At 38.8% G+C, this 21314-nt stretch overlaps 1 protein-coding gene across 1 annotated transcript in view; it reads right to left on the reverse strand.

Moving 5' to 3' along the window:
* The window catches only part of RFX4 (regulatory factor X4), a 78960-nt gene that overhangs the window by 24546 nt on the left and 33100 nt on the right, over window positions 1-21314 (reverse strand). The window contains exons 6-13 of the mRNA XM_069003954.1: window positions 17967-18028; window positions 13033-13246; window positions 12107-12184; window positions 10131-10294; window positions 8058-8158; window positions 6197-6255; window positions 4491-4635; window positions 1145-1239 (exon numbers count right to left, since the gene is read on the reverse strand). Coding sequence (XP_068860055.1) covers window positions 1145-1239; window positions 4491-4635; window positions 6197-6255; window positions 8058-8158; window positions 10131-10294; window positions 12107-12184; window positions 13033-13246; window positions 17967-18028 — 918 coding nt within the window. The remainder of the gene's footprint in view (window positions 1-1144; window positions 1240-4490; window positions 4636-6196; window positions 6256-8057; window positions 8159-10130; window positions 10295-12106; window positions 12185-13032; window positions 13247-17966; window positions 18029-21314) is intronic.

Consider the following 21314-nt stretch of genomic DNA (forward strand, 5'->3'; position numbering starts at 1 on the left):
CTGCAAAAAATTGCTCTGATCTTCATCTTAACCTAATTACTAACATGTTCATTCTTGCTTCTATTCAAGGAAGCAATTTATAATCAATAATGTTTGATCTACACTGAAAATTTATATTACTATTTCAAATAAGGTTTAATATTGAATATAAAGTTTTTTGTTCCTTCTCATTTTTACTTTTGTGAATTCACTTAGTCATTTTACTAGGAAAAATACTTTTCAGAAAGCACACTTTAGGCTTCAACTCTTCAAAAATATTATTTATTATTAAATATATTAAAATATATTTATTATTATGTGTTAAAGAATTAGATTCACGCACTCTGCTATTAAAATTCATGTCAAGTTCTTCACTAAAATGAACAGCTCTGGCCAGAATTTCAAATTGCATTCCACTGACTAGAAGAGAAGTTCCCCAAAACAATCAAAGTATTTCAAGTAATCTGGGGGATTATATGTTGTTTTCTATATGGCTATTTTGTAGCAGAGAGAGGCAGCATATTTTGGTTCGTTTTGGTTTTACTTCTGAGCTCTAACAACTGGAATGAAGGGTTGAAACTCTAAAAGAACATCCTAATACAAAGAGGCAAGAGAAGTTAAAATAATCAGTTATATATTTTCATACTCTATGTAAAATTATGGTGATGCCGGATAACCTTTGTTAGTAGGTTTCTGCATGCACTTTATTAAAATAAAACACAAGTCCTTGGTATTCCATATCAGCTCAAAAGGAACATAAATGTGTCCTTGATTGAATGGTAATCTAGACTTTCATCCTTACATTTGATTGTATATAAATTAATTAGCTAGCTTAAATATCCTTTTCATTAAAGTCTTAGAAGGCCAGACTATGTTTTTCTTTGCACTGTATCATTAGGATGACTCTGACTCTGAATTCACCTCTCCATATCCCTGAAGTATTGATTTGACTGGAATCCTCAACCCTGTTCATTCTTGAATACCATCTTTTGGAATAAAATAAACAAGGGCAGAATAAAGCAAAATCCTGAATGTGAGCTCATTACAAACTCCTTTTTTTTTTTTTTTTTTTTTTTTTTTTTGTAATTATTTTTACTTTTTCTAAAAATGTATTACCTGAATAGAGCCCATAATGCACATCAGTGACTCACTCCTCCTTACCAACCTTTACAACACATCTGTCCACCATGGAATCCAGCCACTCAATGTACGACTCAATGGGGGATTGCTCCTCCAAAAGGTGATCAAACTCCTGATACACTGGCACACAAAACAAAAAAAACAGCCCACCTTAGTACTTAGATTCTGTTTCAAACAAGAGTCACAAAAGGCTACCAAAAGAATCACAAGTTTACTGTGCTTTTTTCTAATAGATTGCTTAACTGAAACAAATGCATCTTTCTTGGTGCTGACCCAAAAAGTTTGCTGGGTCTTTTATTTTGTTTCTACTGAAAGTGATGCAGTCACTGAAAGTGTTATTTTAATGTGAGCCAAGCAGAACCTACTTTTTAAAATTAGTGTTTTTAATTTAAGTTGCCTGGTGTGCCCAGAAGTGAAACATTTATGGTGTTCTCTATGAAGAGTGAGAAACTAGGCCTTGACCCCGGTGATGAAAAAATGTCATGCATGAAATCGATTTAGAAATGCATAAAGATTCTTCTAGGCACCAAGTGAATGAGTATTGTTGATAGGGCGCTCATCTGTATAATGCTTTAGTTGCAAAAACATGATTTAACTGCTGCAAATCATCTCTTTGCAATGCCAGACACACATACACACAAAGAATGCCCATAAACTTCTGCTTCTTCAAAACAAGTTGTTATCAGTGCAGAAATACTCTACTTATGATCGAGAAGAGTTGCAAAAAGCAACCTGTATACTTTTAAATCTTTTCCAAGTGCCCATATTAATATTTTAGTACAAAAAGTTTTGAAAAGTCATTCAGCTGCAGTCCTTAAAACTTCAGGTCTCATTTACATATGAGAACCAATGGCTGGAAGACAAAGAATCGTGTGCTTTGACACCTCAACAAACTATTCTTTAACTCAGCTAAAATAAAAGGCCCAGTAGGTCAAGAAGAAAGATACTTTCTACCTGCTGTGTTACAGGATGATTTCAACGTGCTAAGCAATTCCATTTATGACTAATTATAAGTAACAGGAGGAAGGAATTTCCCTCCACAGGAAAGATAGTGAGGGGGGTGGAGGAGGCAAAGGTTAGAGATGATAGCCAGGAAAATGAGCCAGAGAGACTATCCAACAATAATGCAAAGAACAACCTCCCCAATTTCGTTGGACCAGGAAGATGAGCAGGAATGCATTTGCTAAACACCTGACTACAACTTTGTTTAACTGAGACTTGCAAAGGCTGAGGTACCAGAAACATTAGTTGGGGAAGAAGGGAAATGATGTTTGGGCCACCCTTATTTTGTTTCATTCTTTTATTGAATGGGCAACCTCCCTTTATTCAGAACAGGATCACAGAGGAATCTAAATGTTGTCTCCTTACCTGAGTATTTGGCTGGACAAAAACTGCCTGATACAACAGATGAAGTAATTCATATGCTGTGCAAAGAGGGGAGCAAGAGTGGAAAAACAAATCAGTTGCCTGCTTTGTTTCTGGAGCAATGCAACTGTGCACAATGACCTATTTGAGAAAATTAAATGTTTAGCCTTTAGTGATTGTTAAAAATACCTCAACAGGATCTGAGAATGTGGGAATAAAGCAGAAATCATGTCAGAGGTGGGTACCCTAGAAGAACAGGAAAAAGGTGCTCTTATACCCATTGATTTTTCTCTGTTTCTCTCTAAGTTTGTTTATAGGCTTATAAACCTGTTTGCTTTTTGCTAGTTATAGTAGCTGAAATTATACTTTCTTGATTATTAGTACCAAGAGTATGAAAACAGGCCTTAAATCCATGCCATATAAGTGTGAAAAGATCTTTGGTCAAGTAGAATAAACATCAAAGATGGGGGGAAAAATTCTAAGTTCGAGAATAATCTCTATAGGTATCTGAACACCTCACTAGCATCCCATCTCATGAGCTATTAGCTTACCATTTCTGACTAACTGCTTTTTGGACTATATACACCTAAAATATGGAGAGACTTGCACAAATCCAACAGCATTCAGGAAAATTCCATTTGATTTTATTGTGCTAAGAGCGCATACACAAGAAGCTTCCTTAAACATTAAGGATGTTCTGAATGGCAGCCAAAAATGTTGCTGCTACTAGAGCATAACTTTGAAAACTCTTTTTGGCCAGTGGTAGGATGTTGGGTAGATATAGAAAACATAACAAATGACAGAAGGATTCACTCAGCTTCTGGACTTCAGTCTCACTGTATGCTACCTCCTTGGCGGCCATGTCAAGCTTCTGTCTTCTCAAAAGGGAAGAGGGCCATAAAATGAATCACGGGTTAAGAAAGAGAGGAAATACCAAGAACCTCTACCTGAAAAATAGAGCTAGCAGAGAATGCAAGGCCCATCCCTGAACTGTGGAGAAGAATTCAAGTGTTAGCACAGCAGGATGACTGCCAAAGTCAACCTTATAGAGTCCAGCATACCCGTGAAGGCGTCGCCCCTTGTCTTTCCAGCCACTCCCTGAAAGTGTTACCTCACTAGCAAACCTACCCTTGCTGGGCTCCCACAAATGGCTGCCTGGGTGGTGCCCTGTAAAGGCAGATTCTGGGTAAAAGATGACTGGTCCTCCTCAGGAGAGAGATAGCAATACAACAGGTGAGTTCACAGGAAACGAGGTTATGCATAGGATGTTAAAGACAAAGCTCTGTTGCCTTAGGGCAACAAAACTCAGTGTGCTTCGGGTTACACCTAAACTTATAACTATGCAACACTTGCTGGATGATGGAAAGAATATTTTATATTTGCAAAAGATCTTTAATTGTAAAACCAATTTGCTAATATCTCCAAAGTCACTTTCAAGTCCATGCCCTTCACTATACTAGACAGAAGCTAAATTAGCCAATGAGCTTGTTTGACATGGGACTTCCACTTAGTCATAAAAGTCCAAGGTGAAAGCTTATCCCATTAAACAATCTTGGTTATGAAAATATTGTGTAAAAAAGAGCTTTTTATAAACAAGTTTACAAGGGACTCAAATACACGGCCACTTAAGTGTCAAAACCATTCAAAAGACAATTCTCCTGTAATACTAGAGCAGGAAAAATTGGACTTTCACACATTCAATGGTTAACTCATAGATTTAGCTCACCCAGGTTCATGGAAAAAATCCTTCTGAATTTGGGTGCAAGTTTTGTGCCATTGGCTGTTCTGGATACTAGAAAGGAATGCATCAAGGAACAGTGCCCAGACCTATGCCCCAAAACTTAAGACCTTGACAGGGCTTTCCCTTATGTTTTGGTAAATATCTCTGTACTTATCTTAAGCCTCCAAGCAAACCAATGGCTGCAAAACCAGCACTACTTTCTCTGAGCTTTGTTTGCAGCAGGAAGCCAAGTTCACCTGGCTTTATTTGAAGATTCTGCTCTTACGTTGTATGATGAGCTTTCTGTGTTCCTCCCGTGAGTCCTCCATAGTATAGAGGGTTTGTTTGGTAATGCTATTCAGATCCACATTCCTCCAGTCCTCCAGCATTTGAAATGTGATGTCTGCACTGTGGATCACTGTTCTTGATGCCTGTAATCCAATCCAATCTATTCATTAGTTCATGCTTTATTAGGTTAAAAAATAGGCTTTATCCCCTTTTACGCTTCCTTAGCTGGGCTCACTAAGTTGATTCTCCTCATGGACCCCCACCCACCAGCTCAATGTCTTACGGATATTACAGGGCCCTCTAACAAGAGAACTCTTGAGTCATTTTGCCTACTTTAATCAACTGTAAGTATTTTGATTACATCCACCATAAACCCTAATGAGCAACTCTAATCTGATGCTGCCATTGCTAGGCTCCTCAAACTCCAAAAGCTCTGCTGGTTTTCATGACAAGCTTCAGGTCAGAACAAAAAAGCGACAAGAAAAATCAAGCCAATACCAAACAAAACCCCACTCAGGTTTGTACCCTCCCCTCTCCCAGTCTTTGAAGACTCTCATTCTTCCCTCAGCCACATGAAGAGGTTAAAGCTGCTGGTCTCCTCATCAGATCCATGTCTTGGCTGGTTGAGACAGGGATCTGCTGTTGGTAATGGGGAGGATAGACTGAGAGGAAAGGAAGTGACACAAGATCATGGTCATATACACAGATCTCTGTAAGTTAAGCACAGATGATAACACACACTAAGGTTTATCAGCTTCCCCAAGGGAGTGATGCACTTGAAGAGTCCTTCACCTAAGAGATTTGATCCCAGGTTTGATGCAGATGGTTGTGGTTTCTTTATCTCGATTTCCTCTGAATCGCTATGGACCTCCAGCGCTCAGTGATGATCTAATGTATTTGGGGAAAGGTAGCACAGGTATCTGTCTCCACCACTAAAATAATGGGGGAAGAAACCTACCAAAAATTCCCGGCAGGAGTGGTTTTTCCCCCCAGAACTTCTTTCTGTGGGCTTCACCCCTCACATGGTTAATCTGGGGTTTTGGATACACCTTTCAAAAGTGGAGCTTTCAGGTGACAGGGAAGAAAAACCTATCCCCTCCAACACATGGATAAAATGTTAATGAATTCAATGCATTCTCTCCCTTTTTATACGGCACAGAATTAGGCTTCATGACTTTTTGACAGGTAATTCTGATGTGAACTGGTGAAAACCAAACACTTTGGAGCAGTTTCTATATTCACTTGCTATGGTTACAAGAACATGTCTATTTAAAACCCCAGTTCAGCTGTTTTCCCCTTTTACTAATTTGCATTTAATTTATAATATACAATTAGGCTTGGAATTTTTTGTTGGGCATGTAGCAATTTTTCTTGCTTTGCAACTGGCCCAATACAAACTGCTCTGAAATCAATGGAATGCCTCTCATTTATTTCCTGGAAATGAACCAGCTCTTCAAATCAAATATTAATTTTGTTTCATGAAAGTACCCTGCTGAATTTAATGATCAGGGGTTCCCAGTTGTCTAGAAAAGCATTTTTCAGTGATTACTTTTTGATTGTGTAAAGGTGGCCACAACAAATGTTGGAGACAAACTGCTAATGTGATCTCCTCCTCTGAGTGAAATCCAACCTGTCAGTTCATAAAATTATTTGAAAAGTCAGTAAAAATGGCATTCATCAAACTTGGGTAACTGAAATATTTACTTGGCAGAGATGATTTAGGGATGTCTGTCGCCGTAGTATTTGTGAGAATCTTCTGGACACTGCAGGAAAAAAGAGATACATATTTACATGCTGTGCTAAATAAAGATAATTACTTCAGAAATTACTAAATTAAAACAAGAAAAACAACAAAATAGATCCAGTTTGCCATACAAAATTGTGGCTACATAAAATTCACTCAAATACCCCAGTTTTAACCTAATTTAAACCTTGACCTAAACCCTTAAATCTAGATGCTCAATCAATTTTACAGAGGCATATTACAAGCAATTATTTATAGATGCTGTAAATAATGAGATGACAAGAGAAACAGAGGACAATGGAAAAGCTTTGCTTGATCAGCATAGCAAATTTTCTCTTGCTACACAAAGGATCTGAAGAACAGAAAGAACCATTTAATAGAAAGAAAAATGTTGGTGCAAGAGTAAGCACATATAAAATAACAATAGCTACATTATGTGTGGAAATGAGAAAAGGTTGCTAAATCTTCATGCAATCAAGTTTTGGAGGAGTCTTTTGACTGGACTAGTAGGGGCTAAACTCTGATCCTGTTTCAGGTAGAATTTGATCTAAGTTTCTGAAAGCAATTGCATGATATACCAATACATTATGGGCTGAAATGGCCCAGGAGGTACTTGCCACTCCTCCGTCCCCAGTTTAGATCTTTGCAAGTGGTATGGACCTTACATTAAGATATTTCCTATTCTTGGAAAATGAGCTTTTAAAATGTTGAATTGTGTATTTTTTTGGCTGAAATCAGTGACTTGGGAACTGCAAAAATGACCCACGCTTGCAGTTCCTCCTGTCAGTACCTCCACTGGCTGTGTACTCTGTCACAAATTCTGAGAGGAGGAAACAGCTGCAGAAGCAACAAAGGCTCATGTAAAAGGCAGGGTGCACGCAGTATTTTCCTTATATCAAAAGCACCAGATTTGCAGATCTATCCAAAGAGATGTTAAATGTGGTCACAGAGTGAGTTTTCCCTCCACACTGTACATAAGGGCAGTTAAAAAATACAGATTGAGAATGCCTAGAGAGTGCACTGTCCATCTCTTTCTGTCTGCCTGTAAGATTGAAAAAGATTTTGCTGTTGAAGATTTTCGATATTTTTGAACTGAAAAAAAGATGTGGTAAAGCATATTCTCACTTCTGACTTTGTTTAATTTAAAAAATAAATTAGTAAACAATTCAAATCACCCTGAAATTAGTTGTTCCAACTTCCATCCTGACTGTTCTCAGTAACATATCCACCTAATTTTCTACGCTGATCAAAATAGTTAATCCTTCTCCTAAATTAGTTTTTTTTTTTCCCCTTTAACTTTGTGGTGTGGAATTTAGTGCTCATGAAAGGCAAAGAATTGAGAGCTGTGAAATAAAGCAGGCTTTATCAATAGGTGATGTGCACTGCAGGCATCTACAAAGCACGTCTGAAAAGGACTAGTGCCCTTTCCTGTGGTGACAGGGTAATTTGATCTCCTTCATTTCTAACTCTGGCACTTTTTTGAGTAAGGGCCTCAAGCTGTATTCAAATTCTGCTAGCCTAAAGGTTTGTTTAATAATTTTCTTTGCCTAATATCATCCTTAATGTTTGCTTACTATCAACAAAATTAATTTCTTATCAGAATCCACAAGAAAGAAAAAGAAATTCTCATTTTGAGCAGTGCCTCATTTCACTAGATGAGATTGGTTCTCATTAACAAGTGGAGATTCCAAGTGAATGCAAGATTTATAATGATGATAGGTTTTAATTCCTAAAAGAACAGTAGCGTCACTTCCAATTAATTTGTAATCAATAAACATTGTCCATCCTATTTCAACAGAAGAGAGATTGGGCAATACATACACTCAAATTTGATATTTCGTAGGTTTTCTGGCAAATCATGGAGAGCTACTTTCAGCCACTCATCCAGTTGCTTTGCAAACTTTCGGATCACCTGCGTCAAACTGAAAAAAGGAATCCCAACATCACATCATGTTTACTCTGTGCATTGTGCCATTAAAGCTGTGAACGTGTGAAGACCATGAGTCATTTATTTACAACTCATTATCGTGCAGAGTAGCTAACATATTTGGGTTAGTAGGCATGAAGAAAAACTTCTGAAGCTTCTGACAACTTTTGCAAGAAAAGCAAAATTTATCACCGTGTTCAAAACCTCGTATCTCTGTACAGCATTGCTTTGATCCTTACAAACAGTCCTTCTACTTCAAATGAAATCATTCCCACTCTCTACAAATATAAATCCACAACTGTTTAAAGACAATAAATCAAGCTTCACGTTTCAGCTCAGTTGTGCCCACATTTATACAGATGTACAAAGGGATATTCAAGTAGAGCAATAACCAACTCCTGCTGCAGGCCAGAGCCAGTGAGTGGGTGATGATGGTGGTGGGGAGGAATTTTCAGGCCGAGCCCCCCCGAGTGGGGGAAGTGGAGGTGGAGCAGGACCTGCCTGCTTAGCCCTGCACAGGACTGGAACTTTCTCAGACAAGTGAGACTTTGCTCTTCTCTCTTGCTACTGTTTCCTGATGGTTCCATCATTTCCTGTTACACTAGGTAGGCAGATCCTTCTGCCTTTCTCCTTAGAATCCTCAGTATAAAATTACAGTTCCCAGGATCAGTTGCAGAGCGTTGTGCAGGGGATCCTAGCAGCTGGCTCTGACAGACAAAGCTGCACTGCCTGTAGCAGTATTAGAAATGTACAAATGACAGAGAAAAGATAGAAGGAACTTCCTCCCTTTCAACCAAGAAGATTTTCTGTTTGTACTCCTAGCACAATGCACTAAGAACAGAGGTGGTTAAAACAAACATGGCCATAGGCCTGCTCTGCTCCACAAAAGCACCTAAAGAGAGAGCAGGGGATGGATGACAACCTCTGGGCTCACTAAAAAGTGCCTTTTCTGGATAGCCAGAATTTGTTCCCAGGAAGTATCTCAGAGGATTCTGCCTGAGTCAGCAAGATTTCCTTCAGGAGCTTCCATTGCAATGAGACCCTTCTTCACCCCCTCCAGTGCAGGCTATGGCTTAATAGCCACAATCTGGCCCTTTATATGCATTACAAAAGTCTATATTCACACTCAAGTCTCTCCTTATTTGCTATGAAAGAACTAAGCAGCTTGAAAAAAGGACTGCTGTTCTGTTTAATCCTTCCAATGAAATAGATTTGGGGGGGTGAGGGGAAAAGCCTGTAAAAATGTACATGTCTTATCAAGAACAGCACATGCTTACAGCAGATTTCTTGTGTAAAATACTTTCACTTTAGCAGTCATGAAATGTACATAAGAGAGCAGAACAACATCGTGAAAGCATTTTCCTTGATTAGAGACACTTTAAAATCTTAAAGGCTAAATGCACAGCACCATTAAAAAACTCCTAGAGAAATATTCTTAACAAATTACTCAATGTCAAGAACACATCAGTCAAATAATGCTAAAGGTGTACAAGACTATTTAGAAAAGGATTTTTTCCTGATGCTCATATAAGTAAACCCAGAGGGGAAAACATGCTGACTGCACTCAGTGATTACACTTTTTGCTGTGGATTGTTGATCTCTGTCCTGCTTTACCTCTATGAACAAGAATTCTTGGACTCACATGAATGCCAGGTAGGAAGAGACCAGCTGAAATCTACCACGTGGATTGGAAAAGTGAATTTAGTTTAGCTGAACATTATGAAACCAAGAAGAAAGTGGTATCCTTCATCACATAAAACCCCCCAACTCTCCAAGTTTTTCATAATACAAGTCTTGTGAAAATCTGAACATCTTTTCAGGAACATGTAAGCTCTGCAACGCCTTTCAAATGACATTTGGATTTAAAGTCAGAAAACAGGTGGAAGCAAGCAGCTCTCTGAGAACTGGTGTCATTCTTGAAGAAAAGAAGTATAACAAAGACAGCTGAGCCATAAGGGGTCAGTTACCTGTCAGGTAAGGCTTGTAGTACCGTTGGCATCAAAACTCCAGAAATTGCCTTGTACAGAATTGAGTCACAGACTCCCACTATATTCACTACAGTCGAAGAACCCAGTACGGGCAGCATATGAGGAGGCATCCCTTGCCAAAAGTGCAGAAGAAAACTTTGAACCTGCGATCAAGAGAAGAAGCAGGGATGTTAAAATCATCAAAGGCCACAAATACCATTCTCTTTAAATGATCCTGCTTACACAGGATCATTGTTTTAGCCCCAGAGCTGAGTTAATGGGGTGCAACACACGCAAGGCATGTTCCTTAACTAGACAGGCTCATACTGTAACGTAGCACACAATGGGATAATCAGCCAAAGGGTGAGGAGACCCTCTGAGCTGGTGACAGGGAGTCTTTGTGCTACTGCAGTAGAGACATCCATGGGAATCACTGTATTTTTACCTTCTGTCAGTGGCTGGTGAGTGTAACTCTTTGGCTTCCACATGTCAAGCCTTTTTCTCTGTCTATGCACTCTGTCCATGTATACAAAGGAATGCAGTCTAAGGCTTGGTGGAGGGAGGAGGGAGGGAGGGAGGGAGGGAGGGAGAGGAGGATAGCACATGGCTTACAAGGGTCAATGTACCACTTTCTGTCTTCGCTTTGGAAAGAAACGCCACACTTTTGGATTTTGTCTTTCCTCCACCAGGAAGGAAAGTGGAGAAAAAGTGGAGAAATGCAAAAACCCCAAAAATAGGGGAGATATTTCAGACACAGCAAAATATACCTCTGAAAATTTTAATTTAGGAAATAAAGGTGTTCTTCTGAGAATGATATGATCAGTTCCACAGGGGTCAGAACACCAGCATTCACAAATGATAACTTTCTGCTCACAATCTGTAGTGAAGTAAGCAACCACAGCACGTGTGGCAAAGAGTATTTGCCATTTCTACATTGTTGCTGCTCAGCCCCTTCCCTACCATAGATCCTGATAACCCTAAAAAAATACAGCATCTTGCTCTTAAGAAACTATTCTGAGAATCACCCAGGTAAATTTCCTGAATGTGTCACATATTTTTCTCACATGGAAACTTCTAGACTGCGTACAAGGGTGCAAAACAAGCTTTAACCAGAAGAGTTTGAGAATTAAACAGTAAGGAGACAAACAAGGAATTTCTTCCCACTGTTCAGAAGACAGAGTCAAAAGACCCATTTCCCTTGATTTTTTTTTTTTCCAGGACCTGAATGAAGTATTTAAATCAAGCCCTCAGTATGTCTATAGCCAGATGTTATCTGCCATCCTCCCATGTTATATAAACCTGCTTGCGTTCCAGTAACATTTTATTTTTCAGCTCCAATTATAGAGCTGTCTGCGTGCACTCCCAGAAACCCCTCAGATTCAGTCAGATAAGAACAGGTACAAGCCTTATCCCTCTCTAAGAGATGGTATTAACTGCTGAGCAGTGTGTGTGTGTTCCTAGCTGCGCTGCAGCACAACTGAGCAACTGAAGACTTCAGCTGTGGCTCTCTGGGATATCTGGGAGGCTGTAATCCCCCCACCACTCTGCATCATTGTTAACAGAGCAGCAGAGCTCACTGTTGTGGCTGTGACACCTGCCCTGGCTCTGCTGAGCACTCAGAGGAATTCCTTCGGGCAGCTCGGTTCCAACAAAAAGTTGTGGTGGACACACTTCTTGAGTTGTAAGAACTGGATTGTCCAACATCTTGTAAGGGGATATTGCTACCTTAATCCTGCTAGAGAACAGAGGGCAAAAACATTCTCATTGCTTTTGTTCCTCCAACTCACACAGCATTGTAAGTGACATTTAGGGCTATCAGTCACATATTACACACTCAAGCACAGCTATTGTTCCTTGCTCCTGAAAAGCATCAAGCACCACAAGCTCTAAGTCTGTAATATAACATACAAAATAGGGTCTCAAACCCATTGGTACCTTCTGTATCATTAAACTGCAACTGCAGTTTCTAACCATACCTCATCAAAGTTTGCTCTTATTACAGTGTCTAGGATCCTCTGACAGTGAGTCCTATACATCATAATAAAGGTAGAAACCTGAAAAAGAATGAGGGAGACACACAAAAGATCATTCTGCTTTAAGAAATCCACTTTTAAAATATCAGAACACAGAGCACAGAAAAAGCGAGTTTTTTCTTACCTTATCTATGCACAACTGCAAAAACAATGAAATCAGTTAAAGTCTAGTTAGATTAGCTGTAAGATGAGTTTTCTTCTCAAAAGTAAATTCTCCCTTTGAATTCATGGATTTTTCTGTCAATGGGGATTCTTCAAATGTAAGAGGAGCAAAAAGCCTCAGTGAGATCAAAGACGAGAATGTGGCCCTAATTAGGACATAAAGAACTAAAAAAACCCATTCTTTTGTCCATTTCACATTGATACTACACATGTGCATAGAACCAGAAACCTAGCAAGCTCAGCCAAGAGAAGCCAGAGCATTTTTGTCATATGTGCAGATGGGATTCTCTGAATTTCTACTCTAGAAGGATAAGAAATGCACTAAGTCCCTCTCTGCTCAAGAAAGTATTAGAACTGTTTTTCAGTTTGCCTTCAAGTGTGTTCACAGATTAGAGGGCTGTAACATATTTTAGAAGTTGCACTCCAACATCACATAATTTTAAAAGTTGCCCTCCTGTATGTAATGCAACTTTTAAAAAATGTTCACAGGTGTTAGAAATACTCTACAGCTGATAGTGTCAGCTGCCTATTTTAAGGGAAGATATTTCTTCCTATTAGATGAAGTAATTCAGTCCCCTATAAATCAAGTCAAAGCATAATTAAACTTACTCTAGGTTAAAGTCTTTATATATTAGACAAAGCTTTCATCCAGAGCAGGGAAAAAAAAAAAACCAAGACAAGCTGAGAAAAGATTTCCAAAGTGTTACCTTCTCCTCTGGCAGACTGGCTGGCAGATTTAGATCTTTGACATTTGGAAACTCTGGCAGCAATGTTCCCAGTTTGGATCGTGGTGAATACGCCACTGTCTGTTTGGTTACTTCTTTTTTTCCTGTTTCGTTGACCCAGGCTGCTCCTTTTTTAGAATACATCACATCATAATACTGGGAGTTTTCTTTCACTGCAATTCCATAATAATGGTACCTGATACATAGAGATGTGTATTTTATAAAGCAGATTGTTTGAAAATTAAAGAAAAATATATGGAGGAAAAGGGCAATTGATATGCAAGTGATTTCTACAGCAAAATAGACTGAGCAATAGTTTATATATTATTAACAAGCATTGATTCAGCAGCAGAATACTGTGGTAATATATTGAGCTTACAATTTTCATTCCTTGTGGTAGAAGAAAGGTGACTGATGTAGGGCAGGAAAATAACGTACTTCCCTTTTTTAACTTAGTACAAAAATAAAAAGCATCCTAAAGCTACTTGCTGGCAGAGCTCTGTTGTGCAGCTGCTCCTTTAGTTCAGCAATAAGCAGAGGTACAGACCCTCTGGACTGGCCCTTCTGTTGTTATTTCAGCTCCCTGATTCTCAGGCTGTTGAGGGCTGGTTTGGTCCCTGAAAAGCACGAGTCTTTATTGCAATTGAGCTGATCAGAAAAGTTTCAAAAAATGAAAACACTTCAACTAAAAGAGGTGGGGAAAAGGTTTGTGCTGGAAAGCAATGAATGGCAGGAAATGTACAATTCCAATTATTTGCTTCATACCCTAGCATCAGCACTGGGCTTTGATCAGCGAGGGATATCACACAGCACTAACTCTGTCTGTGGAGGCCACACTGGGAATTACAGTGTGGCTGTGCTGTAGAAACAGATCGGTGGCCTCATGGCACACGTTTATGCTACCACTCAGCTTTATTACAGGTGCCAATGGAAGCACTGATTATCAAGCAAAACTCTTGCATCAAAGGAGCAAAGGTTATCTTAGTCCTTCTGTAATTTCCTAACTTTTATTTTGGTTTCTCAGCTGTAGGCACCCAACCCATCAGCTAAATTTGTAAGGATTACAAAAGGCATCATAAGATTGTATTGCTGGTATACTTCTGCTTCAGCCAAATCCTACACAGACTTCTCAATGATCCTCCACTTCTCTCCTTATAGCCTATCAAAAGCCTATCAGATCATCATGAGACTCTCTTCTGGATCCCACTATGGTGGCACAAGAAGTTCCATCCCTGGATGCTTCTTTCACTCTTCAGTCAGCTACTGTTTCAGAGCGCTGCCATCAGATCTGTTCACTCAAATAGACACAAATTTGCTTTCAGCAGTTCTACAAAGGTCATCAATGCAATTAGTTAAAGAGTAGCATCTAAATGATGGTAGTTTAACTAACCAGTGACTTTTCCTTTTTCCATTCCCACTCATTCACCCACAGATCAGTGCATGTCATAATCCCCAGTAGAAAATGGTGGCAAAGAGCTGGAAGCCCAAACTTTTCTATCAGCAGAGATGGGCTGAGAGGAGGTCTGGGGTGTTGTAGCCAATTTCTAGTACATGGTTACCTGGCCATACCCACTGAGGACATTCCCTATTTTCATTAAAAATAAAAGCTGTCTTGAACTCAACATTGAATAATCCAAGTGAAGTATCTTAAAACATTACACTGACGTGGTGTAATGTCAGTGATGAATGGAATTTCCTAGCTTCAATACCTGAGAAAGCAACGGTATTGGTTCCAAATCTTCCCATCAGAGCTTAGGTCAAAACATGCATTCTATGCAAGAAACCAGGCTTCAGACTAACCTGTTACAGGTAACTAATGGCAAGTTTGTGCTGGGGTTACAGCACCAGCTGTAGAACTTTGGCTTTTTAGCTTGAATGGCAACACTTCCAGCTCTCAGTTAAAGTGCCCAGTTTGGTCCCTCACAGCTGCCAGGCAAGCACTGCACATAAGAGCCATAAAACTCACACATGGCCTATGTGTTGCATCTGGGGAAGGGGAACCCAAAAGGAAATGCTGTGGGGAGCCAGCAACACAAATTGCTCAGGGAAGGGCAGGAAGACGGAAAAAGTCAGAGCAAGCAGGACTGAAAGGCTTCTATAATATAAACAGGGGTCAGTCTCATATCAAGTTTTGTCTTAAATCGGTGAAGGGAAAAAAAAAGCAAGCCTGGAAAATGTAGTAGAATTTCACTGTGCAGTGTTTAATTCCTGGTATATTGCACTTGGTAGTAAACTGCATAAGAGTTTTCCATGTAGCTTCAAAATCATATAGACAGCAGTAGCCAAATTAACTCCAAAATTTTTCTAGATAGCTTCTTCTTTCAGAAGTTTTACCATCCCAAAAGGGCAAAAACTCACTAGAGTTGTTTATACAGACTCTTTTCCAATTACTTTTTTGTATTTCTATCAGAAAAAAAAATCAACTTAATTCAATAAACAGGACTTGAGATTTTGATATGTAGAATAACAACATGCAGACAACAAAATCATTTTTGTGTTAAAGTGGAATAGTTTTTACCCTCATGGATCTGTTATATACAGCACTCCTTTAAAGAAAGAAGCAAAATTCCATTCACACCATGTACCTTCCACTGGTTTAACTCACACCTTGTGTACCAAATTGAAGAGTTTCAGACTACAGTACAGAAAGAAATTGCCTTTTATGTTCAGCTGCCTTCTCATGGCTCACCTGTGGTGGAACTGTTTTTAAGCTCAGTGCCATAGAGAACAGCTGCATGCTTACATCAATAAACCAGCTGCAAACCAGAAAGCTCACAACTGATGAGCAAGAGTATAGCACCATTGTAGCTCTGAACTTTGTAATGCTACAAGGCAGCCGTGCTATAAAAAGACTGAAGGCAGAACAGTGTGAAGTCAGATAATCTTAACCACTTCTATGGCTGAATTTCCTTTGGCAGTAGCAGGGAAGTGGAACGAGAATAATACTGGCAGCAATCGGTCAGCACAGTTGGTGATAAAGGGACCGAAGTGTTAATGCCTAAAGTAATTTCTTTACGTAACACTTAACTGGAATGCAGTCAGATGTTTCTGAAAACAAAACCAGAGCTCAGTTACAGCTGTGCTGGGTCTGCCAAGGAGAGCATTTATCTTAAAGTACAGCATGCATGTAGCTTCTGTGTGTATGTGACAGAAGGCCCTTATTTGCTAGATGGGGAGCAGAACCATTGCACAAGTGGCATGAAGGGAGTATGCAACCTGAAAGCTGCTCTAACAGGCAGGCAAGTTAGGGAGAAATTGTGAAGAAATATTAAGCCTCACTGACTTGTAGCCTCAGTGAGAGTAAAGAGACAGCTTTTAGAGGTGCAAGACACCTCTAGTCAGCAGATCAAGAGCGTCTTGCCCTCTGAGAGACTCCTGGTGCTGTGGGAGGAGCTCTGGTTTGGAAATAAAGCAGTGCTCACTGCTTTCATTAAATGGAAGGACAAGTAACAAAATTGTAGCTGATGTCAGGATGATTTGATGGCTGGTAGGGGGTACTCATATGAATGTGTCCACAAAGCAGCTTGTGCACACTTTCACTCTTTATGAGGAATCTTTATGAACCTCCACAAAACTTACATTCAGTACTAAATCCTGACTCTCTGATTATAGACCTGTCCTAGTATGCTGTTGGGCTAGCTCAGAATTTCCACCTGAGAATTTGTCTGGTGGCTTGATGAGTGATGTTACAGCACTCTGAATTTGCATTTGGGAATGGATTTCAAATCTTCAGTTAGCCGCTTAAATATGTCTGTTCTAGAAAAAGAAAGCTTAGTTACAAAAACTAAGAAAACATCAAGCTGGGGAAAGAATGTGTTGTCCCATCAAAGAAATACTGCTTGGCATGGACCACTTATTAGAAGAGCACAATAAATCTATCTTTAATTTCATTTCTTTTAGCGTCTTAGTTTCTTTTTTTCTTTAAAGAGCAGGTCGTTCTAGCTTTAGTATGTAAGCTCAATCCTAATAGCATATTTCATTCTCAGCATTTAGCAATATCGTGTTTTTCAGGCTTTATTTTGAAAGAGAAGCTTTACCAACAAAATTTTGCAAACACACCATCTCACATTTTCATTTCCCCTTCCATAGTATTTTCACTTGTGAGCTATAGATACTACACTTTTGCTACTCTGTAGGATTCTGTGAAAGCTAAGCAAGAAAAGCAGATTTTATTATGTGAGGGGCCTTATGCTTGCCAGAAAAAGATTCAAAGCTACACTGGAAAAATTTCTTGGAGTCCACAAGCAGAAAAAAAGTATAATAACATCACTGTATCCTCTTTGTAAATTGGTAAAATCACATCTTATCAACAATTAGAAAAAGTCAAATACCCCAGGAAGTGCATTCTTAATTCTGAATCAGTTTCTCATTCTGGAATTAGGATGAACTGTTCTCAGGAAATACCAGCTTTGGGTAAGGCAATAAGCTAATATTTTAGTCCCTAAAGATATGTTGTATTTCATTACATAGGAAAAATGGTTGTTAAACACAGGTTTGTGGACGATTTCAGTTTAGGCCAATGTATGTTCCTACCTAAATTCCAAAGAGCATTCTGACCCTTGTTCTCTAGCCTGAAACATGATGCTAACCAGTTGTTATTTCACAGCCTCCAACAGTAGTTCCATTACTCCTGAGTGCAAATATCCTTTATGTTGTGTAAAGTGAGCTGAGATGAAAAATAATACAGAAAATACTGCTGATCAAATCAGTATGCTGTTGGCCTCCATTAGACCCCCTTTGCAGGGTCACTGCTGAATCTATAAGATAATGTAAAGACTATAATAGAACCTCCATCAAAGTTGGTTTTAAGGCCCCAACTGGACAAATTATTTCCTGTTTTCATATGATTCCATTCAGTAAAGCCAGAGCCAGATGGGGCCCCATGGGAGATGATAATATTACCATACACTGCTTACTTTGATTGGCCTCTGGTTCCAAGTCTTCTTGTTGTTAGTTGTGGAAACTGTTGTCTTATTATCTGCAAATAAATAAAACTTTTATTAAGATAGATGGAAAAACACATTTACTAATACTTAATTTAATATGGACTTTCAAGACAGAAAATCAGAAAAACTGCACTGTGAAGTCAATAAAATATGTGGTAGGAGAAATCAGAAATAAACTCTTGATTTTTTCCATTACTGAAAGAGGGGAAAGAGACTTTAAACTTCACTATAATTCCACTAACTACCATTAATTTAAATACTTACATAAGTTTCTGGAGTAGAACATACTTCTTTAAAAATCTAAGATCAGTTCTGCCTCTAAACTAAGGAGGACTGTATTTAGAATTGGCCTACTACTTATTTATGTCACTTTGAAGGATCAACAAAGTTCTCTACAGACCTTCACAAACCTGCCACTAAACACTTCTTTTTCTAAAAGATGATTCTCTGAAAAGATTTTGGTATTTGACAAGGGCATCATTTCTACCAAGGAAAACTCATCATGGCATTTGTAAAGATACCTCATAATCAGTTTATCCTCTATGGAAAACAAGTGGATCTCAGAAACAGCAGGATATCATCAAGAATCCGAACTCTAGTGTGTCAGCAGACATTGAAAGAACATTGCTACTGTAACCCAAAACTTATTCAGTGACAGTTGCATTTAAGGAAATGAGTGAGTGAATGTAGATTGTGCCTTCAGTAGTCAGAGCCTCTATCAACCAGGCTAATCCTGATGAAAAAGCTTTGCTGTTGTTGCTGGAAAGGAGATGCTCAGCACCTCACAGGATTGAACCAGATTCTCAGTGGGGTCTGCAGTAGGAGGAAAATTTTTCTGAGAGAACAGTCACGCAACAAAAACTGCAGTAAGCCTTGAAGATTTATTTGCGAAGGAGTTTCTTCCTTTTAAAATTTGTAATCCATTTTAATTGTGGTTTTGTTATATAAATTGCTAAATGCTTCCTCTTTGGGGGGTAGCAGCAACTAATATTAAAGGAAAAAAAGCCTTCAAGATGGAATAAAACTTTTCAACTAGGAAAAAAATCAATTTAAATTGATTAAATAATATAGATTTTTTTTTCTCCATTAGCCATTTTGCCACCATGACAAATATTTAATCCTGATTGATGACTGAAAGCTTTGGAACACATATTTAGATCAAAAGGTGCTATATAAATAAAGACATTACAATGTCACATATTTGACCATTTCTTCAGTACTTTTTGGGGGGAGTTCAGTAAAGGTACAATCATCTCCCCTTAGTATCATGTAAAAACTGACCTGTGCTAGTTTCCAAGAGCTTTGCACGAGGTGGCTGATGTCAAAAATGCAGCAAAGACTCAGAGTCGCTAGGTTGTTCAGCTTTAATTTCTGGAGCAAAACTTCAGCAAACAGTAAAACACTTTTGTGGAGCTGTGAAAGTTCAGCCTAGCTGTTTGATAAATGAGCAGACAGGCAAGAAGCCCTTCTTTCTTTTTTTGTATGGATTCAATGAAGCCTGCCTAAAGAACACCACATGCTGTTCCAGCTACTGATCTAACATTCCGCAACATCTCAGCCTTCCAAATTCCCTTTAATTACACATTAATCCCACCCCTCTCTCTTTCATTTTCTGCAGACAGGGTTGGGGGCTCCACAAGGCTGTGGGAAAAAAGGCAGTGTTGAAGAACTACTTTCTGAGGATGGTGTTTTTGGGCTAGGGGATTTTTTAAGGGTTGGCTGTGTCGGTTTTTTTGGTTGGTTTTTTGGGGGTTTTCTTGCGTCGGTTTTCATTCAGAAAATATCATCCCTCTCCAAAAGCTGCTTTTACAGCAATTGACTTAATATTAGTGATAGTTTTACTCTATTTTTCCTTTTGGAACAGCATCAAACCATATTACTTTCAAGTCTTTCCAGTGGCAGTGAAGTGTTACAATGCACACTGTAAATGCTACTTTATGAACCATATGCTGTAGGAGTTCCTGGGATTTAAATAAATCAGCCAATTTCTACATACCAGGGCAGAGGTGATCAGGAAAAGAGAATAATAATGAAGCAGTTGATCAGATGATCCTTTTGTCTTTTCCTTGTTTCTTTTTCAAATCCAGCACATTTTAAACAAGATACACCTTTCAGAATATATGTTAAAATTATGCATCACTTAAAACACTATTTCCCAGTAATTTACAAAACAAAAAAAAAGAGAATAATCAAGCAAACCTTTGAAAAAGAAGTCAGGACATTTTTATCTAATGCTGTATATGTAAAATATAACATGGTATACTTACACCTAGGTGCTTGTACACATATACATGGTTATTAATGTTTGTGTTTGAAACAAAACAAACCAAGTACTGAAAGAACTCTCTGTTCATATAAATGTTTATATTCGGCTATGTTTATGCAAATCTCTGTGCAATGATACTGGTAAAGGCAGGAAGATTTCCCTGAAAGGGGAGAGGAAGTCAGATCAGGCAGGATACAGTGGAGTTCACTGTGTGCTGAAATCAGTGGAGAGAAAAAAGGCAGAGACCCCAATATGTTTGTTTTTCTTTTAAATTTATATCATTGTCAGCCTGAGAAATTACTGCACAAATATGTCATTGTTGGTTTGTTAACTTTGAAAGACCTATAGACAAAATGTGTTAATTTTACAGTTGTGTGGGGGAGGAAGTGGGTTCTAATTGTCAGACATGAAAATCCAGGTTTGGATCTGAAAACCAAGTTGGATCATTTTCCTCTCATCATTGCAGTGAAGTTGCACAAGCAAATGAAGCAAGACCAGACCACGCACTCTGAGCTGCTTTCTGAATGGGGCCCAGGCCCTGTTCTCGCAGCAGTTCTGGATTCTCAAAGAAACAGTGGCAAAAAGATCTCATGGGTGGTATCCAAGGGAATTCTGGAGTGAATGGATCTTTACCACTGTCCTTCAGTGGAGCTAAAATTTCATCTCACACTCACCCAAAGTGACCATAATTCCAGCTGCTCTGTAAGATCTGCTGAGTAAAAAGGTCCAGGTTTTATGCTTTCCAAGTAAAATTTTGCCTAAGTTACATGGCAGTTTTGACTGTTAGGCATTATTTTAGGCTAGGTGGCTTTTTGGTTTTGAGACAGATGTAGACCAGGAATTTCACACAGAAATAGCTTCTGACCCTATTATGTTAGCCTCAGAAAAAAAATGTTCCTGCAATTTCTTTCTCAGTTACTGAACTTCAATCTGTTCTCCTTCTCTTTTCTCTGAACTGTTCTTAAGACATGATCTTGCCTTCTGCCTACAGAAGATCTTCTATGCCTTTCTTGATTAAAAAAAATATTATTAAGAACTGCTTTATCATTTTG

Source organism: Aphelocoma coerulescens, chromosome 1A (assembly GCF_041296385.1).
Source record: "Aphelocoma coerulescens isolate FSJ_1873_10779 chromosome 1A, UR_Acoe_1.0, whole genome shotgun sequence".
NCBI classification, from domain to species: Eukaryota; Metazoa; Chordata; class Aves; order Passeriformes; family Corvidae; genus Aphelocoma; species Aphelocoma coerulescens.